Source organism: Diceros bicornis, chromosome 35, assembly GCF_020826845.1.
Source record: "Diceros bicornis minor isolate mBicDic1 chromosome 35, mDicBic1.mat.cur, whole genome shotgun sequence".
Lineage (NCBI taxonomy): Eukaryota > Metazoa > Chordata > Mammalia > Perissodactyla > Rhinocerotidae > Diceros > Diceros bicornis.
In genome coordinates, this window is record NC_080774.1 from 30,400,640 (window position 1) to 30,426,064 (window position 25,425).

At 55.9% G+C, this 25,425-nt stretch overlaps 1 protein-coding gene across 6 annotated transcripts; it reads right to left on the reverse strand.

The window, feature by feature from the left end:
* Nucleotides 1-3,923: 3,923 nt before the first annotated feature.
* TOP3B (DNA topoisomerase III beta) lies at nucleotides 3,924-24,984 on the reverse strand. 6 transcript variants are annotated; one of them, XM_058532040.1, is made up of 19 exons: nucleotides 24,864-24,984; nucleotides 23,916-24,080; nucleotides 21,208-21,392; nucleotides 19,922-20,053; nucleotides 18,242-18,348; nucleotides 17,549-17,623; nucleotides 16,080-16,276; nucleotides 15,424-15,580; nucleotides 14,500-14,613; nucleotides 12,995-13,085; nucleotides 11,207-11,388; nucleotides 10,976-11,081; nucleotides 10,110-10,256; nucleotides 9,820-9,993; nucleotides 7,861-7,989; nucleotides 7,174-7,323; nucleotides 6,663-6,763; nucleotides 5,640-5,841; nucleotides 3,924-4,487 (listed from the first exon to the last, which is right to left on the reverse strand). In XM_058532040.1, the coding sequence occupies exons 3-19, from the start codon at nucleotides 21,275-21,277 to the stop codon at nucleotides 4,006-4,008; spliced, it is 2,616 nt and encodes an 871-aa protein (XP_058388023.1). In that variant the 5' UTR covers nucleotides 21,278-21,392; nucleotides 23,916-24,080; nucleotides 24,864-24,984; the 3' UTR covers nucleotides 3,924-4,005. The 6 variants fall into 6 exon arrangements, with proteins under 6 accessions (XP_058388023.1, XP_058388024.1, XP_058388026.1 ...); XM_058532041.1 differs by having other exon boundaries at nucleotides 23,901-24,080; XM_058532043.1 differs by having other exon boundaries at nucleotides 11,207-11,361; nucleotides 24,864-24,983.
* Between the last annotated feature and the right edge of the window lie 441 nt (nucleotides 24,985-25,425).

Consider the following 25,425-nt stretch of genomic DNA (forward strand, 5'->3'; position numbering starts at 1 on the left):
TTCTCCAAAAAACCCCCAAAAAACCAAATCAAAACAAAATCCAGGAATGTGGGGACAAGTCCTCCTCATGCTGCCATCTCTCTGGTTCCCTCCCCTGATTCCCTGTTCCATTTTTAAAGACCCTTGTGATGACATTGGGCCACCCAGATGATCCAGGATAATCTCCCTATTTTAAAGTCAGATGGTGAGCAACCTTACTTCCATCTGCAGCCCTGATTCCCCTTTACCACGTAATCTGACATCTGCACAGGTTCCTGGAGGAGGACATGGACATCTTTGGGGGGTCATTTTTCTGCCACCATAGAGGCCCACGAAAATGTTTTCTTTTAAAGCCAGAAGAAATAAGTGAACTTTTAGGTCAAAGAAAATGTTTTCATATATAATATGAATATATTCATCTTTATATCAATGCAGTTGTAAAGTATAATTTAAAAAATTTTTATGGAGGAAGGGCCCTCAGAAGTTCTACTGAGGCCCTGCCTACCTGACCTTCAGGTCCACATACCGGCCTGCGTTCTCCCAGGAATTAAGATCTCTGGGATGCTTCACTAACAGGAGGGGTTCAGGGAAGCCAGGAACCTGGAGAACTGGCAATTGGCAGGTATGAAAGGAAACCATCTGGGGTAGGGGTGGGTCTGGAAGGCAGGGCTGTCTGGGCAGAGAAAGCAGGCGGGAGGGGTGGCTCATCCCATTCTCCTACTAGAGCCTTCCCAGATCCTGGAAACCCCTGTCAGTGTGGTGACCCTGAGTGGGGCTTGACGTTACTTCTTATAACATGACCCTGGACATGTTCCTTAGCCTCAGTTTCCTTACCAGAAAACCAGACAATAGCAGCCAACCTATCTCATAGGGTTGTTGTGAGTCCCTGCATCAGTGTTTCTCAAAATGTGCCAGGACCACTTGTGATCAGAATGACTGTGGGGTGAAGTTTGAGAACCATAGTGCAGGTGAGGTGGTATATGGGACAGGACCTCCCACACTGCCAAGTGGGTTGTCCATGAAAGCTGATATACCTGCAGGCCTCCTCAGCTGGGGCCCACATTAGACTCTTTGGAGCAGATTCCATTTGAGGTCAGCAGCTTAGAGATGACAGCAAAGCAAGGCACTGCCACTTGGCCAGGAGCTGGCCCCTATGGGTGCTGGGCCAAGGACGTGCCTGTGAAATTACTTGTGCCCTGTGGCTTCTGTCAACCCCTCCCTGTCTGCATTCCATCACGCCTCGGCTCCTGGCTCTTGGCTTTCACCCTTTTGAAAAGAATCTTTCAACGTCACCCACCCCACCCAGCCACCGAGTTCCAGCTTCTCTGCTTCTCTTACAAGGCTGTGCCCCTAGCCATGGGAGCAGAGCGCACAGGCTCCCAAAGGTCTCTGCCTGGGTTTTCCTCCCACCTCTGTCCCCTCTGCCTGAACCCTCTTCTGGTCCCCAAATGTCCCCTGTCCTGGAACCCCACCCTGAACCTCTGCTCCCCCTACAACCTCATGCGTCTGCAGGTGGTTTCACATGTTGCTGGAGCCGTAGAGATGGGTTACATTGCTCTTGGCCCTTGGGAGGGAAGTGCAAATCCCTCACTCCTGACTTTCCAGGGTACTTGTAATGGGATGCCCACCTGGCTTCCTGTCTACAGCAGTGCTCCCTTCTAAAAGGGGCCCCTCGGATCCCCCCTGGTGTCTTCAGGTCTTTGAGGGCCTGTCCCCTGGTGGGCAGAGTGGCAGCAAGTACATATCTGCAGGTCTGTGGTGCCTTCTCCTGTCTAGCAGCCCTGGAAGGGGTGCCACACTCAAGTGAGCAAACACACGTGGGGCACCCACTGTCAACGTGTGCCAGGGTCTCCAGGTGACCGGGATGGAGGTTGTCAAGGGCAACTGTCTGTGTCTAGCCAATTCAGCTGGACAGACAACTAGGCCCTGCTGCTTTGCCACATGCAAAGGCCTGGTCTGCAGGGGTTCTGCCCTGTGCCCCCCTCGCAGCAGGCCAGCCTGTAGCTGCTGACCTCCCTGGCCTCAAGAGCAGAAGGTACAGTCCCAAGGAGCACAATTGACAGTTGTGGCCTAAGGCAGGCCTCCTTGCTCCTGCAGCCACATTAGAAACAACAGCGGTGCTGGATGGGATGAGGTGAAGGCACCCAGAGTGGAGTCCAGATTCATGCACAAAGGACAACTGCAGAGAAAAACAGGCGAATGCTTCGTGACTAGGCCTGCTCGTGGCTGAACCTTGTGCAGAATCCTGGGAAGGAAGGAATGGTGGTCTGGGCTTAAGGCCTGAGGTACAGCCTGCCCCTCCAAGCCCAAACCAGCCCTGTACCTGGCTGCCTCACTGGAGGGGTCCTATAGCAGAAGGGAGCTGGTCACCCTCCAGTGGAGAGAAGGCCCCGGGTCTGCTTACTACGGTCCTCGTGGGTGGCAGAGCAGTCACAGCCCTGTTCCAGGGATCCTGTCCACGAGCAGATGTGGCCTTGTCAGTGCCCCAGAATATGACTAGAGCAGGTGGGGCGGGGGGAAGCAGCACAAGCCTCTGAGCGCGCCCCTCCTGACACCATCCCGGGAGCCTGCCCTACAGGCCTTCTCGAAGTGACACCTTTCCATCTCACTGCACGTTTTCTTTGAGCTTCTAGAGTAGTTTCCCAAATTGTGTTCCAGGGAACACTGGGGTTGGCTTGTTGGGACCCCAGGAACAGGGAGCCTGGTGGGTGCAGCATGTGTGTGGAATGCTGGGTGAAGCCACAGGTTTATTTACGGAAGCTCTTCTCAGAGGCTTATACGTTCTAGTGTGAGCTGTGAATCTACTACCAAGAGAGGGAGTCCGTGTGCAAAACATTTCTGATCTGCCCCTCACATAAGTGTTGACTGAAAGCTTGGAAAGCCGTTCTCCCCAGCTCCTGCTGCCACATGGGCATGGCAGGGGGTGGAGTTCCAACGCATGGTGGACGTGTAGTTGCCTAATATGGGAGCTCCTCCTTGTGCGCTAGAGTGGGGACATGCGAGGGATGGCGGGCAGCAGGCAGCACACAGGGCGGTTTGGCTGATGGGGTATTTTCTTTCTTTTTATTTATGTATGTATGTATGTGAGGAGGACTAGCCCTGAGCTAACATCTGATCCCAATCCTCCCCTTTTTTCTTGAGGAAGATTGACCCTGAGCTAACACCTGTGGCCATCTTCCTCTGCTTTATATGGGACGCCGCCACAGCATGGCTTGACAAGCGGTGCGTTGGTGCGTGCCGGGGATCCGAACCCGCGAACCCCGGGCCGCCGCAGTGGAGCGTGCGCACTTAACCGCTTGCGCCACTGGGCCGGCCCCAGATGGGGTATTTTCTAAACCTGGCCTGCAAATGGCTTCAGCGGGGTGCCCTGCGGCTCGCCACGCCACCCCCACCCAGCCCCTTCCTGTAAGTTCCTGGCCTGCCTCTCTCTGAGACAATAAGGGCTTGTTTGAGACCAGGAACCGGAACAGGCCCCAGGAGGCTGCCAGGGTCACATACAGGCCCCACACACAGCCCTGCTCAGAGCCACTGAGTGGGGAGCATGGGGTCTGACCCCAAGCAGTGGGCTGGAGCAAAGGCCAAAGTCCAGAGAGGACTTCTCCCAGCCCTGCCTCCTCCACCAGGCCTCCCTCCCATGACACCCACCGCGGTGACAGGCTGCTGGTGCCTTCCTTCCTCTGGGCGTCAGGGGTAACTCCTACTCATGTCCACAGCTGCTGTGCTGTGTCACATGTACTGGAATGTGACGTGAGCCATGGACTGGGTCTGCTCTGTCTCCACACTTGGGGGCCTCCCTGCAGGCACTGCCGGGGCGTGGGTAGAGCAGGCACCTAGGTGTGTGCACAATGAATGGAGAGGTGGGGCGTGGGGATGGAGGGGCAACGAGGAGAGTGGGGAGGACACTGGAACCCTCTGACACCAGCAAAAGGTCCCAAGCTGCTTGCTCTGGAGAAGACAAATGCATTTTAATGATTTCCGTGGCCCAAAGGACAGCCATCTGGAGCCTGGGGGAGGGATGGCGGGCCGTCACACGAAGTAGGCGGCCAGGGCTGACATCTTGTCCTTCGGCCGCCGGGCACTGGGCTTCCCCGCAGGTCTCCGGCCCCGGGCCCGCCCTCGGCCCTGCCTCCTCCCCGGCCCACCGCGGTGCATGGGGTGACAGGAGGCTGCGTGCTTCAGCTCCACCAGCTCCTGGAAGATGGGGTCGCAGAAGACACAGCCTGTGTGCTGTGTCTCGTCACCTGGGAGCGGGGACTTGGCCTTGTTGAAGTCCACGTCGAGCAGGGCGGCCTCGCAGGCGCTGCAGGTGTCGGCGGACACCCGCACGCGGTGGGCGTTCTCGAAGCAGTGTGCCACCACGTTGCACTTGTTGCAGGCCACCTTCCACTTGGGGCCCGAGGTGGGGTCCAGCACCAGCACCCCATTCTCGCACTCCACGCACTGGCCGATGCCCAGCATGCTCAGCGAGTGCTGGCAGGTGGGGTGTGTGCACTCGTTGCAGCCCATGCCTGGCGGGGAGAGGGCAGCCCATGAGGCACACCTGCCCACCTGCTCCAGGCTGCAGCCCCACCCCACCCCCGGGCCTTCTCTCAGGGCCTCCTGCTCCAGGATCCCTCGTCCCAGCAGAACGTGCTTCTCTTAGCCTTGCACACGCTGGCCCTTCTCTGCTTATTTAAAAACTCCTCAACCTTTGAGGACCCCCTCCTCCTGGGCTAACATCATTTCCAGAAAGCCTTCCTGGTGGCCTCCAGCTGATTTTGTCCCCCCTTCACTTTGTTTCCACAACTCGTTACTGGCAGCTCCACGTGGCCCTCATGCCACTGGGCCACATGGGGCCATCAGCTGCCCTGGAAACTGCTGGAGGGCAGAGGTGGGCCTGACTGCCCCTAGCAGCCCAGATGCTGACTATGCCTGCCCCAGGGTTGAGGCTCGAGTCAGGAGGCGGTGGACCAAGACCCCCGAGGGCTCCCCAGACCCCATGTAACAGGGCTGAGGGTGGGCCCGGGGCCGGAGACCTGCGGGGAAGCTCAGCGCCCAGCAGCCGAAAGACAAGATGTCAGCCCTGGCCGTGAATGTGGGTGGGTGCCTCACTCTTGCTGCTCCTTGTTCTTGTCTGTTGTATGGGGTGAGAACACCAGGGGCTGTGCGGGGTGTATAGGGGACAGCCCCGCTGAGGGTGAAGGTGCTGGGCCCTGGGCCCCCTTCAGACTCCTGGCTCGGTGCTCTCGGGCCCACCTGGACTGCGCTCTCCTTTCTCCAGTAGTAAGCACGAGGACAGAGAACGGTGGTGGACACTGACCGAAGGCATGCCCCTCGCCAGGTGGGACCCCCTCACCTGCTGCATCCTCCCACTCACCCCAACCCAGGATGGGGCACAGCACGCCCACTGCCCAGATCCCAACTGTAGTCGTCCATCCAATTATGACCTGGACAGAGAGCAGCAGACGGGCCGGCTGATGCCTGAGCAGCGCCCATGTACACCTCAGGGTCTCCCACCCCAGCACCAGTGAGCATGGGACGGGCTGGGGGAGGGACCCCCTCGGAGTCCAGCATGGTGCGAGGCGGGGGCAGAGGCTGGTGCTGAGCAGAGATCACAGATACCCGGGGGGGCGGGGGCGGCTCGGGAGGGAGTGGCCGGGGCCCGGGGACGTGGCACTCACCTTTCTTCATGTCTCGGAAGGGCGGGTGGTTGGAGCAATAGGGGCACAGTGGGTAGCTCTTGCCCCGGGAGCCCGATGACCAAAGGACCAGCTCGAAGTCATCCAGCGGGCACCGGAGCTCCTTGTAGAGCTTGATGGTGCCGTTCTGGGGGAGGGTGTAGGTCTCGTCGCAGTGGGAGCAGTGCAGGCGGCTCGGCTTGGCCTGCAGCGACGCCGGGGGGAGGCATGGGGTTGCCGGGGCCACCTAGCTCTCCCGCCCGCCCTCGTTCTCATCACACAGAATACATAACTTGTAATACATAACGTGTAATGTGTAATATGTAACACATGATACATAATATGTAATACAAAATATGTAACACACGATACATGTGTAATACAAAATCTACACGTTATGTAATAATGATTACGTAATATGTAATATGTTATATACATAATACATTTATTATATATGTAAGTACTATGTAATACACAATACGTAACACATACTATGTAACACATAATGCACAATACTAATACATAATACATATTACATGCATATACGTGTGTACATAACACAGAATACATACATATGTAAGACAGGATGGATAATACGTAATAATACCTAACACCTAATACCTAATATGTAACATGTAATACATAATCTGTAATACATTGCCAGGCAAGGATCCCTGGCCATGAGTCTGAGAACGCTTGCTCCGGGCATGAAGAAAGGCAGTTCTAAAATCTGTACCTATATTAATATCTATGATAGCAAGTAATGTGCTGTTAGGAAAAAACAGACGTGTTTAAGTGGCCTACAAGCCTACTGTTCCTGGGGTCATGGGGAAACCGTGGGTGTTCGCTGGCAAGGCTGCTTTAGGCCTCTCAATCATTCTTGTGTGACAGCCAGGACAAAGAATGTTATTCCTATAAGACTGAAGATAAAGCGGAGGCCTACAGAGGTGACAAGACTTGCCCGAGTCTGGGCACAAGGACGCCGCAGGCCAGAAGGGGCCGTCATAGCCCTGCACCCCCACCTACCTGGATGTACTTCATGAACCGGTGGCATTTTCCACAGCGGGAGAGGGGCTTGCCCGTGGCTGCCAGGGGCGAAAAAGACACCTCCATCAACTCGTCCATGCCTGAAAGCAAGCAGTGCAGGAAAGAGTCATATCCTCCCGGCCCCCCAGCCCACCTCTCTGACAGGCGGATGGTGTAACTGGGCGGGCTGGAGGGGAAGCCATCACATGTGGTCAAGGATCTGTAGTGTATGTCCCCGGCCCTGAGGGTAGTGGGGTTTCCACGTCAGTATTGGGAATGGCAGAGCTGCAGCCCAATTTATCAGATGAGCTGTGTGCCCTGCATGTAGTGTTAATACACCTGCTTTTTAATCCCAACACTGGCCCAGGAATGAGCTATCATCACCCCGTCCTCCAGACGGAGGCCTGGAGCCCAGTGTCCAGCTCTGGGAGCTGGTCCCACATCGGGACTCCTAGCCCCCCGGTGGTGGCGGCCCTGACCCAGGGTCCTCTGGTGAAGGGGTGGACCTTACCGGCGATGGAGTCCACGAAGTAGTGGAACTTTCTCTTGAAGATGTCCAGGGTGTGGCCCAGGACCTGGCGGTAGTCGGCCTTGCCCTGGGCAATCAGGTTCAGCTGCTTCTCAACCGCACTTCGGATGGTGGGGAGCACCAGCTCCGCATCTGCGGATGTGGGGGACACTGCTGTGAGCACTCACACCCGAGGGGCCATGGTCGCACCCCTCCCCCAGCTCCTGCTGGAGTCGGAAGGCACCAGGCTGGTTCCCATGCTCCCAGGTCTTTCCCAGGCATGATCTCCCACTGGGAAAATCCTGTGTGGAGTGGAGAGACATCCTGCCTCTGGGACTGTGTCAGATGTGCTCCTGGCAGTCCTCGGGCCAGGTCTGTGCTCCGCCATCTCCCACAGGCCCCTCAGGACCTCACAGGGACAGAGCAAACAGCACTGCAGCGAGGACCCCAGGCCTTGCTGGGAGCTGCTCCATGAGGAAGAGCCCTTGCCTCCCATTTTGGATCTTCTGCCCCTGTCCGTTCATCCATGAGCCACACACGGAGCCCCTGCTGGGGCAGGGCGGGGGGAGGGCCCGGGCAGCAGCCTTGCAGTGGGGTTGGGGTCTCACTGCAGGGCCATGGCCTGTCGGGGGAGGCTCTGGGCTGATGGAGGCAGGGCCACAGCACAGGGAGAAGCCAGGGGGGCCTCACCGATCTTGTAGTAGCCGTGCACCAGGACGATGCCCAGGTTGGTGGGCTTGAGCCGGCGCCCACTCTCCACGACAACGTAGTTGCGCTGGCAGATGTTGTTGATGTGCACAGGGATGCTGGCGTCTGTCCCTGAAACACACAGCAAGGCCCTGCTGTTCCTCAGCCTGCCCTGACACTCCCCACTGGACTCTGGGCCCCCCTCCACTCCCACCTGTCTGGGGCCTGGTTCTCAGCCCCTTCCCCACTGCTCCGCCAGCACCACGCTGGGCACACCACCACGTGCCTTTCACGCACTGTCTTGTGAACCTGAGGATGGCCCTCCCAGCAGCAGGTGCTTATTCCTGCTCCACAGATGTGAGCAGAGGTTCAGAGAGGTTAAAGAACTCTGCAAGGTCACAGAGCTCATTCTGCCTGCCCCTCACATCTGGTAAATGTGACTTCCTTGGCCTCTCCTGCCTGGATCCTGTGGCACCCACCCCCACCTGGAGCCAGGACCTAGCCCCCTGAACATGGAGGAGCTTACACACTCACTGTCAAATCATCCCTTCCGGAACCTGCCCTGTTCTGCCCACTTCCTGGCTTCTGGGTCCCTCACGATCAGTCCCCAGGGCAGGCACCCAGTTCCAGGACGCATCTCCCCTAGGACTTCCAGGTCGCCTGGCACTGCCAGATGCTGCCATTACTGCTCCCCTGTGCTGAGGAGGCTCTTTAGCGGGTGGTCAGAAGTGAAGGAGCCTGCTGAGGCCCCACGCTCGCAGGATGAGGCTGGGATCAAGATCTGAACCCTGTGTGGGGGCTCTGAGCAGGGCTGTGCCTACTGCTGCCCCGGGTCTGCCAGGTCCCCCGTGTGGCTCAGGGGGCTCCGCAGCATGCTCCCTGCTGCATTCTCACCACAGCCTGCGGGGCAGCTCTCGTCAGGCTCTTTGTACACAGCTTTGGGGGGCCACAGTTGACAAGAGCTCTCTTTACTGTCACAAACTCGTTTTGTCATGGGCTCTGGGCCGCTGTCTAGTCTACGGCTGCCAAAAGCCACAGACATCCCACATCAACGGAAAGGAGCAGAGGACTCTAGGAGAGAGTGCCCACAACCCCCAGCAGGCTGAGGACCACGAGGGCAGGACCCACCTGAAGCCCCCAGGCCCAGCTCTCCTGCTGAGGCCACCACTGTCAGCAGGACTGCAGACGCAGGTGAGATGCTCCCTGGCAGTCACCTGTAGGACTGTCAGTGACGGAGCAGAGCCCAGGAACAGCGGCCTCCAGAGCCTGTCGACCAGCAGGGGCCTGGCCAGTCGGGCAGTGGATCAGGGAATGGGCAGTGCCCATCAGAGTGAACACTGCCTGGGGAGAAAGCTCCAGCAGTGAGGCTGGCCCCAAGTGTGTGAAGACACGGGTCACAGCCCTAGGCCTGGAGACTGGGCAAGACCACCTCACCTGTGAGGTGCATGCATTAGCAGCTACACTTCTGAGCAAGCAAACTGCCCTGGGACTCCCGTTCTCACTTGGAAACCTTTTGGTTGTCACGCGGGAGCTTCCTGGCCCTGGAGTGGGCATCTCTGCTCCCCTCACAGTGATGGCGGTGACCCTGAGGATTTGGTTTCTGGGTTGCCTGATTCCAGGACAGACCCAGCTAGCTGTGTGGACTCAGGAGGACTCTGACCTGACATTTGTGTTTTCCTGCAGATGAATCATTTGGCATCCTGGGCCAACACTCAGCCCTGTGGCTATTACTGCACACGAAGGTACCTCTTGGCCTCTACAGGCAAGGCCAGGTCCTGACGTGGAGTCTCGGTGAGGGGCTGCCCTCTGCCACCCTGCCTGGCTCAGCTGGCCATACCCTGGGCCTCAGTCACCAGGTGCTGGGTATGGAAGGGTCACTGGGCAGCTCTGGAAGCACTGCCTCCCGGGCCCCAGTCCTGGGCTGGGAACCCTTGGGCCTGGGTCCTGGGGGAGTGCACCCACCGATGCCGTGCTTCTCCATGAGCGTGATGAGCTCGGCCTCCGTCAGGTAGTCGGGCGGGCTCGTCTGCTTCTCCAGCATCTTCACTTCGCTCACGGGGAAGGTGTCGCCCTTCTGGCAGGTGGGCAGGTTCTCCTCCAGGGGCACGCTCTGCCAGGGCATGATCTCCGTGAAGCCTGGGGAGACACAGCACTGCCTGAGACCCGGGGCCTCCCATCTCCAGGTCCGACAGAGCAGGTTCCATCTGTCTGTGGAGATGAAGAGAGGAGCCGAGCTGGGACCTGCAGTTTACCTGGAGAGATGACAGTCTTCCCCGTGCAGGTGAAGTGCTCAGGCCCGATCCTGAAGGAGATGCTGCTCTGCAGGTACTTGCAGTCATAGCTAACCGTGGCGATGAAGTGTCTGGTGATGTACTCATAGAGCCGCCACGCCTCGCTCCCTGCGGCAGGCACAGAAACTGGTCACCGGCAGGGCTCTGGCTCAAGCGGCAGGGCCACAGGATGCTGAGGCCAGCCTGCTCCAAAGCCCGAGAAAGGCAGAGGAAACGCACAGAAAGGAAGCGAGTCTCTTGTGCGTTAGTGGTTCCTTCACAACCACGGCTCCCACCTCCCGCTCCTGCCTCCAGGTGGGGCTGCTCTTCAGGCGCCTGGCCTGGCCTGTCCCTGTCTAGTGACATGCCACCATCACTTCAAACTGGGGCTGTGCACAAGTGGCTCGTCTCCACCACATGGGTCTCCCTTCCTCTGCCTTATCCAGCATGTGGGCCACAGCACCGCCCTGGGCAGCGGGGACGGAGGAGGTGCGCCTGTGATTGAGCCCCCGCACGCTCTGTCTTGGACTCATCCCGTTCCACCCCAGCCACCTGCCCACTTGCCTCACCCTCCTGCCTCCAGCCCGGCCTTCTCTCCTCCAGGTCCTCCTGTGAGCAGCGGCCTGTACCTGCACTCGGCACCACTTCACTCCTGTCCCATCCCATGGTGATGGAGCACAACTGTCAGGTGACCTCCTTCACTACAGCCAGGGGCAGGAGAGAGCCTCCATGTTGCCGAAAGGGCCTGACACTGTCCAAAGGTGCCACGTCGCCGTAGCTTCTTGCCCTGCCTTCCCTAGAAGCCTAAAGTGTGTGAGTGTGCGAGTGTTGGGGGGAGCACCCGATACCTAATTCGGCCTCTGTGGCAGACCTCATGGGGGTGATGGGGGGGTGGTCGCCAGCATCGTGGCCTTTCCGTGGGCGGTTGATACCTTCTGCTAACAGCCGCTTCACCTGAGGGAGAGAAGACAGAGCCGAGTGTGAGTCCAGCACGGCTGCCCTCCCACCCAGAGGGAGCTGCCGTCAGTCCTGCATTTGGCCAAAGTCCTGAGCTGGTGGCAGGGCCCGGTTCTGCTCACCGTGTCAGCCCAGGCGGGGTGGTTGGCCTGCTGCCGTAGAGGGCCCTTCAGGTCAAAGTTCTCGGGGTAGTGGGTGGTCTCGGTCCGAGGGTAGCTGATGTAGCCTTGCGTGTAGAGCCGCTCGGCGGTCTGCATGGCATGCTGTGGCCCCATGCCTGTGAGAGACAGGAGGCTCAGCCAGCCTGGAATGCCAATGACAGCCAGGTGTCTGCCATGGGCCTGGACACTCAGGCTCTCCAAGAGGCAGACAGGGCCTCCTGGGAGGTGAGGTGGCTCTGAGTGGGCATGGCCCAGAGCAGAGCTGCTGGCCAGGTGCCTGTGTCCACACAGCCTTATCCAAGGCTGATGTCCCTAACTTGTGAGGGTGGACCCAGGACAGGGACGCTCCAGTGTCACCCTCATGACATTGGTAGCCGTGTTGATTAAATCTGGCCTTCAGAGTGCTTGTCTGTCACGCTCTGGCCTGGAGCCGTAGCCACGACTCAGGGGCTGCTAATGTCCTGCCATGACAGTAGAATTAGCACACGCCCCATGTTCTAAGCCCCTTGGATGTTTCTGTCCTCACAGCACTCCACGGACGGCTCGTCCTCCTGCTCCTCCCAGACCAGCAGAGGCTGGCACTCAGCTAGCGGTCACTCCATGTCATTGTTGTCCTCCGAGAATCCCTGGAGGTGCTGCTCTGAGAGGACACTGCCCATGGTTCCCCAAGGCCACACAGAGGCCACCAATGCCTGGAGGTCAACAGCTGTCAGAGAGTGCCAACTTTCCAGCCCAAGCCCTTCTTGCTACTGTGGAAATAAGGTTCAGAGAGGCTATGTCACACTGTCACACCTGTCCCCAGCAGGAGACGGGCCTCGAGCGCCACCTACCATGCCTGACCTCTCTTCCTGCACCAGGGGAGCTGCTCTGGGATGCTATGGTCAGGATGTCCCTCTCAGGTGGTGGCAATCATTACCATTGCTAGTGTTAGGATGTGCTGTTTCAATCATTTAATCCCTACAATAACCCAGAAAGACAGGTACCATGGTCACCCTATTTTCTCATGAGGAAATCATGAGACAATGGCTCTGGGACAAGGAGGATGTGGCTGAGCTGGATTTGGACCAGAGTTTGGCTCTGGAGCTGGAATTCCACGGTTTAATGCCTCTGAGGTGACTCCGCTGAGCCAAGGACACATGAGGGCCGCTTTGCGGGTGGGACCTTGCCCACGGCCTTCCACTTGTTCAGGCCAGGCCACGGCCGCTCAGACATTTAGTAATATAAAGTGGCCTGTGTTTTCCTATATAAACTCAAAGAGGCTGTTGAGTGTTAACCAACAATCCTATGAAATGGAATCCTCTCTCCTGTTTGTTACTTGATTCCACTCTGGAATTGAAGATAAATGAAATCTGCATGAGGCTCAGATTCCCTCTAAGCCTTGGGTGACATGGCAGGAGGAGGGGTGAGGCAAAGGTGGGGGGGGTGCTGGCACAGGGGAAGACAGAGAGGGGGTGCTGGCACAGGTGAGCATAGAGAAGGTGCTGGCACAGGTGAGGGGAGTGTGCGACACAAGTGAGCAGGGATGGGGGTGTGTGGCACAGGTGAGCAGGGAGGTGCACAGCACAGGTGAGGGGGGTATGCAGCACAGGTGAGCAGGGGGTGGTGCTCGGCACAGGTGAGGGGTGTGTGGCACAGGTGAGAGCATTGGCACTGTTCTGGGCCCCCAGGTGCTGCCCCAGGGCTGAACTGGGTCACCACGTGCCTGTCCCAAGAAGTCTTTGGGGGCTTTAGAGAACTGCCCATACATACCCAGAGAAGAGCTGGCCACACGCAGCATCTCCACGGTGTTCAGGGCCAGGGGCCTCTGCTTGGCCTTCTCTTTCCTGCTTGTGGCCTCCACCTAGAAGACAGAAGAGATTCAGCGGTTGGGGGTGGAGGGGGCAAGACGCCATAAGAGAGAGAATTAGGCCGTGTGGGCAGAGTCTGGTTTCATTCATTTGGTTTCTCTGTTTCTCAAATTCACTCTTCACGGCAGTCTCAAGACTTAAATGAAAATTTATTCAGGACCAGGAAAGGAAAAAAGAAAGAAAATTCCTTTTTAGAGAATTTTCTAGGGAAAGAGAAAACCTAGAGGAATGGGGATGAGTCAGGAGAAGAGGTTGCAAATTCAAAATCCAACAGAGGCCTGCGTCAGCCAGGCCACGGGGATGGCAGGTGGGCTCTGGGGTGGCTACGTGGGCAGGACGGTCTCAGAGCAGCCGCCTGCCCTCACTGTGCCTGAGTGCAGCCATCAGGGCCCACCAGGATTGCTATATCTTCTGGCTTGTCGAGAGAACATGGAAATCAGGACTTTTATGTGAAATCTCACAATTTTTAAATGTTGGTAACTATTTTGAAACTTCTGTAAACACCATGCAGTTTAAATAAAATGCTGGTGAGCTGCCACTTTCAACCTCTGGGTCGAGCAGTTGTCAGAAGAGATGACTCTGCTTTGCCTGTAGCAAAAACAATCCAAACATCTCAACTCTGAAGCTTCGGTCCCGCCAGTCCCATGTAGACCTGGCCAGGGCAGAGCCTTCTGAGTTCCCGGGAGACGAACATCAGGGTTAACACTGAGGCCATAGCCTCATAGTGTGTGCGCAGCAGTGGAGTCTGGGATGTCTAGGGCTGAGATCTGGAGATGGCGGTGATGGTGTCTCTGCAGGAACACGACTGAGGATAAAAGCGTGCCGCAGCTTTAGAAGAAGTGCTGGAAGCCTGAGTCAACCGCGTGGGTGGGCAAGAGGGCACCCAAGGAAGGCTCGAGAAGGACAAGAGAAGGTGGCTGAAGGCGGCTAGGCTGCACCTCAATGAGTCTAGTAGCTGTCACAGCTGCAGGGCATTTGCTGCAATGGCCACAGACCTGCTCCCACCCCGTGCAGCCATCCTCTTGCCAGGTGACATCACCCTCTTCCTAGTGGCCAAGCAGCATGTCCTTCCAATTCACAAAAACCCTGAGTAAGAAATACAGGACCATAAAGGCCATGAAAGCTGACTGAGGTTGAGACACAGACCCATCCTGTGCCAGCTGTGTGACCTTGGTTGGGTTTGTTGACATGCACATAGGTCCCTCTAGAGTTGTTAGCTTTCGGTACCACAGAAAAGAGACATCGGGGTAACATGGAGTCCTGCAGTAAGGAGATAATGCCCATGGGGTCACGTGGAAAGGCAGAGTGGAGGGGCCTGGCGGTCATGAGCTAGTCTTCCAGCCAGAGGCTTCCAAGGCCTACCCCTACCCAAGACAAATGTGACAGATGTGGGTGCAGCAGGCCCACCTGGGCTTCCTTCTCCAGCTTTGTCATGTTTAAGAACATCTGTGCAATCTCCCGATCGAACACTCGCACACGGTCCCAGTCCAGAAGCAGAGATCTATCTTTATCGGTGTTAACCTGCAGGAAGAAGGATGAAAGGAGAACCTGAAGAGAAAGGATCTAGGTGTCCCCACTACCAGGGAAGAGAGGTGAGGCAGATGAAGCTGGTCCTTGTCTGGAGCAAAACAGTCCCGGCTCTAAAGTCTCGCAGCCACACCTGGTCAGGTGCACAGATACACCGGCAGAGACCAAGCCCCTTCCCAAGGGAAGGCTGCCCGGACACCAGGCCTCCCCGCCCCCACCCGGGATCAGGCAGACGTTCTCAGAGGGAGCCCAAAGCCGAGACTGATGTGTCCTTAAGGAGTGTCAGAGCCTGCACCTCCCACGCCATCTCTGTTCACCCACTAAGGCCTGGCCAGCACTAGGTATGGCCCCACCCAGGAGTTCCCAGCCCAGTGTCGACTGGAGCAGCTCTGTATTATGTTCTAAATCTTATGAGAAGCTCTCATGGAGACTTGTATCTGGAGAAGTGTTCTAAGACTTTTAAAAAGTTTGCAAGTCAGCGGCCTACAGCCCTCAGTCTAGTCCTTGGACTTGACCGCTGCAGCTGATGGCCCCCAAGGGGCACTACCAAAGCTGAGTTCATTCCCACTGATCCAAATTCAAGGCATCCAGGCCTAGCTTATCCTGCCGCCTCCATGGAGGCTGGGGTCCCTTCCTTGGGCACCGTGCAGACCACTGTCTGGCCTCCCTCATCTGGTACAGCTGCCCACATTTGTGCCCTCAGCCTCGGGACTGTGATGATGATGCTGATGATGACAGAAGACTCTCAGAACCCACACCCCAAACCTGGAAAGACCCCGCGTGGACAGAGAAGGGACAGTGGACCTTGGCCTGCAGCACCCAGTAGGTCTCCGGTTTGAAGGACTGGATCTTGTCATGTCTCTCCACGCAGAATCCCAGGGTGGGGGTTTGACACGGCCCAAAGGAGATGAGGGAGCTGTCTAGATTGCCGTATTTCCCCTGGAAGTATTTAGTCTGAAACCTACAGGGAGGGGCGGGGGGGAAGAAAGATATTTCGGTCATATACTCACTCAAGACACCATCATTACCTGCCCATGAGTCGGGCCCCGGGCTAGCTGGTGGGTGCAAGCAGGAGGCTCAAGGCAGCTGCTCCTTGCTCAGAAGACAGGGTAAAAGGATGTGCTCAGCATGGGGGGCAGAGGAGGGTGTGTGTGAGTGGAGAGGAGGAATCGAGTGTGCGCTGACAGGGAAGGTGGGAAAGAAGAGAAGAGGTTCTGACCATCCTGGGGAGGGAAGCCCTTCCATTATATTCTGTGCCCTCCTCCTTCCCCTCAAGACCCACTGAGTGTGGACAAACACACCCTGCTTATCCAGCAGTGGCCTGTGTGGTCTATTTCAGCTAAACAGACAGGTTTCTTCAGTGTTTTTAAAATGTTACAATTGCCTAGTGCAATCAGGCCTGGGGCCATGGATGGGACCAGCCAAGGCAGGGGGTCTGGCCAAGGGAGGGCAGCCGGCACCTGGTGAAGGCGCAGCCAATGCGCAGGTCCAGCTCTTGCCGGGCGTCCACTGACAGCGCCTCGTTGTGGTCGGGCTCGCCCAGGCGGGCCATGGCGTTGCAGATGTCTGTGTCTGTGATGGAGCTGAACCTGGCCCGGAACACCGTCTTCTCGCCACCGTGGGCCTGATTCATGACAGGCAGCACGGCATCCAGGACCTGGGGAAGGTGGCCCGGCTGTAATCCACCCCGAGGTCTCTGCCTCCCGTGCTACACCTCACCTGTGACCCCCCCTCCACTCCTGCCAGACCCTCCTCTGCCTCACTCCTTTTCCAGAAGCCTCAATCTCTCTACAATACTCCTGCCACATGGCTTCCTTTTGGTCCGTCTGCAAACATGTTCAAACACACCCCTTCTTACTACTGCCCTGCAAGCTGCCACCCTCTCTCTTCTTATTGTCTGCTTCCATCCCCACCAAACCATAAAATGCTATTGCCAAGGACGCAAGGGAACTCCGAGTTGCCAGATCCACCCCACTCGGCCCATTTCCCCTCCTTCTAGATGAGGGAGTGCTAAGGGGTGGGTAGAACTTTTAAGAGACTAGAGAAAAGACAGGGAAGAAAAAAGGAATGAAGGGGCAAAGGCAGTGGGCAGGAGTGGGAAGGCCATGGCGACCCCCACTGTAGGGGTGTGGGCGGCTCAGGGCTGAAGCACAGCGGGGTCCTGGAGCTGAGACTCACTAAGAAGGCTGTGCAGTGGGAGGGGAGTCACGCTGGAGCCTGGCCATGCAGCTTCTTTACGGGGAAGTGGCTTCGTTTCTGAAGGGAGAAAGCCCCATGAGCTGCCACCGTTCACCCCAGACGCAAAGGCCCCCTGGGCAGGAGCAAGCCTGCAGGGGAGGGGACGGGGGAGAGGTATCTGGGAAGGGACAGAGCATGATGGAGTTTGCAGAGGGTGCCCCGAGATCCCCTGTTGCACTGGAAGCAATTCCTGAGCCCCGAGGTGTGCCAGGTCTGGGGGGAAAGCTGGGGGTGCAGAGGCAGGGCTGCCTGCGGGGGTGGTGGAGGTGGGAGGGCATCCTAGGTGGGGAGAGGATGCGTGAAGGTGGAGGGTGAGAAGGATGAGGCTCGGAAAGGAGCACAGAATGGTGCTGGGAATCAACTAGCATTGACTGGAGGGCCCTGCAGGGCACCGAGTAGGCTTCTCCTCCAGACAGCCCCATTTGGAAACACGTAGCCACCTAGGAAATTCTGCCGTTTCTAGGTTCACTCATGCGATGTCCCTCCAGCAAGTGAAGTAACACTACATCACCCTTAGCAGAGTCCATGCATTTTAAAGTCTACAGTATTTCAAGATAAAGGAGGACAGAAGGCATTTCTAAGCCAATGTAGTTGACTCTCCAGTTCTGGCCCAGGAATGGTGTGACTGTACGGCAGTTCAGGGCAGGTGCAGGAAGGCCAGGCATGAGACCCCAGTGGGCCCCACCCTCACCTCGAAGCAGATGTTCTCCCCTTCCTTGTCGCAGTCCAGCCACAGCACGATGTAGTCGCAGCCTCTGCCCTCCACCTGCCACACAGCAAGAGGTGATTCGCACCTGACCCACCCCTGCCCCGCTGTGCCCGCCCATGTGCTCCGGCCTGGCACCAGAGCAGAGCCCCGGCCCCAAGCCTGTTTAGGAGGCCTGTCCAGAGCGGGGCCCAGGCTTGTGGAGGAGCCAGCTGCAGTTCAGATGGTTTAGCTGCTCAGAAAGAATTTAGTTCAGAACTGCTGTTTTTTGGACCAACAAAGTTGCAATGTGATCTTAACCCCAAAAAGTACATAGAAAAAGGGCTGAAATGAAATAACCCTAAATGTTAACAGTGGTTGCCTTGGATTATCAATAATTTTTCCTTCTTTCTACTTATTTATACCTTCCAATTTTCAATAATGTGTATGCGTTTGTTTTAACATTAGAAAAACAACCACCACCAAACAAACAATTTTAGAAGCAGAATTCCTGTTCTCCAGGGCTGAGGGACCCGGGTATCCACGTTGGCCGACTGTGCCCTGGGGGGAGAAGCAGGCCTGAAAGGTGCCTGGTGGGCCAGGAGGGGGTGCTCACAGAGAGGCCTGTAGACAAAGGGATCCAGGGGAGGGCCTGCCGGCTGCCAGCCCCCAGGCCTGGCCCCACGGGCGGCCTCGTACCTGCAGGAACTTCACCATGTTCAGCTTGGGGTTAGCTTCCTTCTTCTCCGTCGGGGCTTGGCTGAACAGCTCTGCGGGGTCCACCTTGTCCCACTTGTTGTACTTTCCTACGAAGCACAGGCACAATGACATCTATATCACACTTCATGGCTCACAGGGGCTTGGCCTCCGAGATCGGCATAACCCCAGGAGAATGGTGATGGTGTCTCACCCATGGGGAGAGGGAGGCTGGGAGCACGATTTTCCCAGGGCAATCCTGACAGTCGGAGGCAGAACGGGCCTTCCTTCCACCTCAGCCACCCACGGGAGCCACACAAGCTCTGGGCAGGGCTGCTGCTCCAGCCTTGCTTCCGGGATGTTCCCTGTGGCTGCAAGCACCACCCCTGGACTGGTTCACCTTGCCAGAGCCTGAAACCATGCCTTGCACACCTTTGTCTTCTCTTCCAGCCTGGATTTCTGTACCCCTCTCCCCAACCCAGCACTCGACCGGCACAGGAGAGGGGTGCTCAGCTGATCCCCTGGAGAATCAATCTCTTCGGGCCTCATGTTGGCCACACCCACCTACTTCTCTACTCAGGGGCGGAACCTGCATGCTCAGCCTTCTGGCTTTCTTCTAGCCACCCCCCCCACCTTTGTTTTGCTGGCAGAGTCGCCCTGAGCTAACATCTGTTGCCAATCTTCCTCTCTTTTTTTTTTTTCCCCCAAAGCCCCAGTACATAGTTGTGTATCCTAGTTGTAAGTCCTTCTAGTTCTTCTTTGTGAGCTGCCACCACAGCATGGCTACTGACAGACGGGTGGTGTGTTCCATACCCAGGAACCGAACCTGTGCTGCCGAAGTGGAGTGCGCCGAACTTGAACCACTAGGCCATCAGGGCTGGCTCTAGGCCCCATTTCTTGCAGCCTGCAAGAATGGGGTCAGATAGAGCCAAGTTCAAATCCTGGCTCCCCACCTGCTGGCTGGTGGTAAAGCTCTGGGTCCTAAGGCTCGGCCACACAACTGAATCAATGTCACTGTTGTCACTGTCATCACTGAGCAGCAAGAACCATTAAGGCTTTGCTGCGTGCCTGGCCCTGCACTAAGCACTCTACCTTCACTGTCACACTGAGTCCCCAAACAATCCTGGGAAGTGGATAGCTCATTTCACCCACAAGGAGCAGAAACTCACGGAGGCCCAGTCCCAGCCCCAGCCTCAGCCCATGAGCTGTGGTCAGAGCCCAGGTTGGACTCTCCTCAACCACAAGGCCCTGCACGTAGCCCTGCTGGGTCACTAAGCTGGCCCTTCCAAGGGGATGGATAACAATAACAACATGAGGATGACAATGACAGCCACCGAGTGACTGTGGACAGCAGTCACACTCAGCAGGAGCAGCAGCCCTCTCCTGAACGCCTGCTCGGGTCAGGTCCCCTCAGGTTGGCACCACCGACTCCCATCCACACAGGCAGGTGCACAGGGCATGAATGGCTAAGGGGTGCCACTGGGATGGGGACCTACAGGCACTGAGACCAAAGCCTGGGTTCTAGGCGCCTCACCCAGGGACACTGGATCACCTCTCCACAATCTGTTGGCCTCACAACTCATGGATACTGGACAAAATTCTCTCCAACTGGAGCCTGGGCAGCACCGTGCAGGGCTTCCCTCAGTGGAATGGAGGGCAGGCAGGGAGACTGAGGGGGCTCACCCAGGAAATCCAGGGTCATCACATGACCACAGACAGATGTCATCTTGAAGTGGACTGGCTGGCCCGCGAAGGTCCCGGTGTACTCGTGCACCGAGCATGTTCCGTTCAGCCCTTTGTGTGAGGACATACTCCCTGGGGAGGAGAAACGTGGTGATGGCTGCTCCAGTGAGCTGTGGCCGCTGCAGAGGCCCCAGGCCCTGATGCTGCCTCTCGGAGGGCCAGAAACCCTTTACTCAGAGCGCTAAGTGATAACACTCCTCAGGCCACTGCGGGTAGTTAGGTGCTGTGAGATCTAATGGTTCTCCAGGAAAACACCATCCCAGCTGGGTTGGCTATAGTAGCCAACCCAGCACAGTAGGCTCTGGGTCGGCGAGGGGCCAGGAGCGCCCCCTCTGAACACTCTTGGGTTCTTTCTCTGCACTTCTGCCTCACTTCTTTCAAACTGTACTCACAGGTCCCCAGGGACCGCCTAATTATTGAATCCCATGGTGTCTTCTCATGCTCCCGACCGACGGCCCCTTAGAAAGAGCCCAACTTTCTCAGCCTCTGGGCCTGGGCACATCTCAGTTCTTCTCTCCCCTTCGGAGAGACCCTAGCCTGCTGTCCTAGGGTCTCTTCCTCCCTCAGCCACGGGACCAAGGGGAGGTCAAGGCAGATGTCTGCCATTTCTGGGTACCCAGCATGCAAACACCTTCCTATTTGGAGGGAATTCAGAGATAGGAGGGGAAGCAGCACCCCACCACCCACCCCAGTGGACAGAATGGGGGTGCAGGCAGACGATCCCTTTCCCAGTGCCTTGGTGTCTCGGGCTGCTCTCAAGGGACACAAGGTGCGTGGGCTGCAATTGCCACTGTCAAGGGTCCAGGGCAGTGGCAAGGGTCCTGTGGTGACGATGCCATGGCCTTGTCAGACTTAGACTGGGGTGGTGTCCCGGCTGTGTCTTCTTCCTTCTAGTGAATTCCCTTTCTAAGTTACCAAGGCTGGTTTCTGCTGCTTGTGACCAACAACCCTGACCAGACAGTGCTCTGACCAGTGGCCATCGGCGCCTGCCTGCCCCTATGCTGTGAACTGTGCCTGCCCCAGGCCTGGCTCATGCTGGCTATGGCAGTAAATGCACCCACAGTGACTAACACCAAGGTGCTTCAGTAACGCCTGCTGTCCTGAATGGAATCTACTCCAGCGGGCTGAAGTCACACTTCGGAGAAAGAAAGAAATGATGTGTAAAGTAGAAACAACGAGGCTTACAGATCAAAGCCATACAGAACGCTGGGGTTGGTCTTCCCTACCTCGAGAGAGGATTTTGGCAATGGACTGGGCCAAGGACGGCTTTTCTGCAACCATGAGCACAGTCTTCATCCTGTCTTAAAGCTGGCAGGACCCTTGGCCTCCACACTCCAGTTTCAGGGAAATGGCGATGAAGAAGTTCAGAAACTGCTCTCCTGCAGCTCAATACCACTGTCAACACTGACCCCTAAAGAGAAGAAAACACACACAGAAAATAGCAATGCTTCCAGTGGAACTTATACCACTAACAAGGAAACTCACTTTAAAAAGTGAAAAAATAATCCTGAGGCAAGAAAAAAAAAAATTAGGGAACTTTGGAGACATCTAACATACAAACAACTGGTCAGGTCAACTGAACTGGCTCAGAGATGACCCTGGGAATTTGGCTTCATTTGGGAAAAGCTGAGGTGGCCCCATGACCTCAGGTCAATTTTGTTCCCAAATCCATGCTAGGAAGACGTTGGGCCTTTAGACCCGGACCAAGGGGCTGGGGTAGGGTGAATGCCCTGCCCTCCTCTGTGCAGTACTTCTGTTTACTCCCTGGGGCGGAGAGCGGCACCTCCACCTCACCTAAGCATCAGGGTGCTCTGGGATGCTGTTCTAAATGGAGATGCCCAGGTCAGGCTCCCAGGTCCTTCTGACCCACCACTGGGCCTGAGACCCACTGGCCAGGGGATCTGGTCCCCAGCAGAGCTTTCAAGGCCCTTCACAGGCTCTAGTTCATCTTCCCGCCCGCCCCACTCCACCTCTCACTTTGCAAGCCATGCTCTGGCCAATTAAATTGGACAGCAGCGTCTAAAGAAAAAACACATTTTCAAGCCTCTGTTCCCTTTGCTTGGAATGTTTTGCCAAGCCTGGAGAATGCAGATCAACTGTCCGAAGGCCCAGCTCAAGTGCTAACTCTTCTTCAAAGAGCTCTCTCTACACCCGCCGGCGGGATGAATCCTTTCCTCCTGGCCGTTCCTTACAACCCTCTGCCCATCATGCCACGGTTGGTCACTGCCTCTTCTTCCTGCTGCACACGAGTGGCCTGATGTCTGAATCACTGTTGGCAATTCAACAGCTGGTTTCGAGCTTGACAGAGGACATTTAATACCCGCTGGCTGAGTGAAAGAAACATATGAACCCTTTCTGTCTTTCTGATTGTTGTAAGTATGGCACCGACATTGACAAACATAGCACTGTATAAGAAAAAGACTTGTATTGAGACAACCGGGCAACCTTATGGTAAGAAAAACAAAGTCAGACACCTATTTTATAACTTCCACCAAAACAGATTCCAATTTCTAGCAAAGATTTAAATAAAAAAATGAAACTAGAAAATATGAACTTTAGTATGAAAAAGACAAACACCTAAGTCCCTCAACATTCAGAGGCACACTTCACGTTTAAAAGCATTTGGCTTCCTTTTCTGTGAACTGTCTATTCATATTTTTACCCATTTTTGTCAACTTGATGGTTGTTATCTTATTTTTGGAGTGGTTTATATAATAAGGAAATTAGCCCTCTGTAATAGGAAATAATTCCAACAATACTCATCAAAGCAAGCTAGAGCTCGAGCGGTCTTGAGTTTCTCTCCCCAGCAAAGACCCATGTCTAGCACACGTGCGAATGACGGTGTAGGGACAGGGAACTCAAACGTGGGTGCCGCAAGTTCACCCAGAGCAAGCTCTACAGGCGCCACCGGGCAATACCTCACATCCCCGCACTCCCACTTCCAAGAAGGAGCTCAACAGATTCTTGTCTCAAGATCCCTTTCCAGAGAAACATTTTGCCCTAGCATCTTCAAAGGGATTACCTCATTTATCTAGGACTAGGGATACAACTGGACAGTGCACACAAAAGCACGTCAGCATCATGCCCAGCTTCAGATCACCTGTCCACTGCCAGGCTGTGCAGCGGCTAGTCCACATTTGATATGTGGCAAAACACACCTTCTAGTTCAACAGTTTATACTTCAGTTCTGCATGAGTACTTTGTAATTTCTAAGTATCACTGTTTTATTAGGAAAATAAATACCACTTCCTTTAAGGATACAGAATCAGGGAGTCCTGGGAAAGGGATCTTGGTGATGATCCGGTACAACCATCTCAAGGAAGAACAAACTAAGACTCAGAGAAAGGGATTTTCCAAAGGTAACCTAGGAAGTTTGCTGAGTTGGGGCTGAAACTCATGCTTCCTTACGTCCAGCCAGGCACACTGTTTTTAACTGCACCAGGTTCTACTTCTTAAAAGATTTCTGCAGTCGTAACTGTGATTAATCTTGAGGCCTCCCTATTTTTCCATTAAGGCACATCTGCAATTTCAAAATGGAAGCCAATGAGCAGGAAAGCTGAAAGCAATGGTGTGAGAACATTTATACACCATCTTACTGCTTTGCCTTACCAACATTATTATTTACTTCCGTTTTTGCTTTTTAAAAAAGCTTAAATATATAGAAAAGGGAAATTTTATAGCCTCATAGGAACTGAAAGCCTGTAATCAATGGCCAGAACTCGGTTCCTTCCGGTAACCCACATGACACATCAAGTTTGATCTTGCTGCCTGCCAAAGTGCTGAGCCTGACATCTGTCCTCTTACTTCAAAAAGGGAGATTAGCAAGTGCTAAGGGGATGTTGACAGCAAACACCCTAAATTGGGACTGTAATTAGGAGGGCTGAAAGTGAAAGGGAGCAGCAGGTAAGCCTGTTATTACCCTGTCAACTCTCACCAGCAAAACCACAACGGTAGGAGTCCTTCTGGGAGCCACTGCAGATCAAGTCCTTTCAAGTCAGCCCTCATGAACATGTGGACTCAGCTCCGGAGTGCAGGCCTGGCAGTGGGCCGACAGAAGTTACAGCCCTAGGATTTCCCACCTCAGAACTTGACCAGACACCTATGGAGTCAGGAAAAGAGGGGAAGAAACCACACCTTCTTAATTAAGGTCGTCTGTAGCGCTATAGCTCTAAACGCTACTCTACTGAATCCTGCCAACAAGCCCACAGGGCTGGCGGTGTCCTCATTTCTTCAACTAGGAGTAAACTGAGGTTTAGAACAATTCAGACTAGTGTCAGGTGACCTCTGCCAAGTCTCTAGGGACCCCCCCGGGGCTCACGGGCCATCAAGCCCTGGTTGGGCTGAATTTTCACCTCCTGTTCCCAACGGCTGAGCGACAAATAGGCAGGACGAGGCCATCATCTTTCTTTTCACCTCTGAGAAATGACTGCCCCTGGATTCTCGCTCGTCTGTTCACAAAAGTACCCTCTCACCCACATCAACAACTCAGAGAAACACGCCCGGGCGCCCTCGAGGCCGAGCCAGGGCTCCGGGGCGGCGTGGACCCTGCCTTGACCTGCGTGGACCGACCGCCTCCCTGAGCCTCAGTTTCCCCACCCGTGACAACAAATCCGGGCAACAGACCCCTCTCAATAACTGCGGGAGGTTCGATGAAGAAAAGTATTAACTGCAGCGCCTGCTCCCTCCAGGTGCCGGCCCATCGCCACCTCCTTGAACCCCCAAACCAGTCCCGGGGTTCGGGGGGGTCCACCCCGCCGGGGAAGAGGCGAGAATGCAAAGAGCCCGGCCCAGGACCCTCGCCCAAGCCGCGGGGCTGGCGGCCCCCGGTGCGTGGAAAACGCCCGCGCTCCCCACATCCCTGAGCCCGCCGCCCGCCGCTCACCCGCAGCCCCACCCCGGCTCCGGCTTCAGCTCCGCTCGCGGCGGCCGCCGGCAACTCTACTTCCGGGTCGGGCCGCTGCTGGCGTCCCCGCGTTTCCCCGCCGGTGCCCGCACACCTGCGTCCGCGGGTTCCGTGGCTGTCGCGTTCCGGGAGCACGCCCCGAGTTGGCCCTTGCCCACCGCATCTGCCGAGATCCCTAATCCCTCCACCCCATTCTTCCCCGCCCCGGAGGCAATAATGACAATCATCATTACAATGATGATGAAAACTAGATGATAAGCATGGAAACGTGTATGCTGTTAATAATTAAAATAATTAAAAACTACAGATGTGTGTATATTACTACTCAGCCGTAAAAAAGATGAAATCGTGCCATTTGCGACAACACGGTTGGACCTTGAGGGCATTATGCTAAGTGAAATAAGTCAGATGGAGAAAGCCAAATATGCATGATTTCCCTCCTATGTGGAAGATAAAACAACAACAACCACCACCACAACAGACAAACGCATAAACAGAGAGCAGACTGGTGGTTACAGGTGTGTGTGTGTGTGTGTGTGTG

Coding starts and splice junctions, on each gene's coding strand:
- TOP3B (XM_058532042.1), bottom strand. CDS start 21,277: ATGAAGACTGTGCTCATGGTTGCAGAAAAGCCGTCCTTGGCCCAGTCC. Junction 20,054..21,207: donor TGCCAAAATCCTCTCTCGAG/GTAGGGAAGACC, acceptor TCTCCTCCCCAG/GGAGTATGTCCTCACACAAA. Junction 5,842..6,662: donor GGTTCATGAAGTACATCCAG/GTAGGTGGGGGT, acceptor GCGTCGCTGCAG/GCCAAGCCGAGCCGCCTGCA.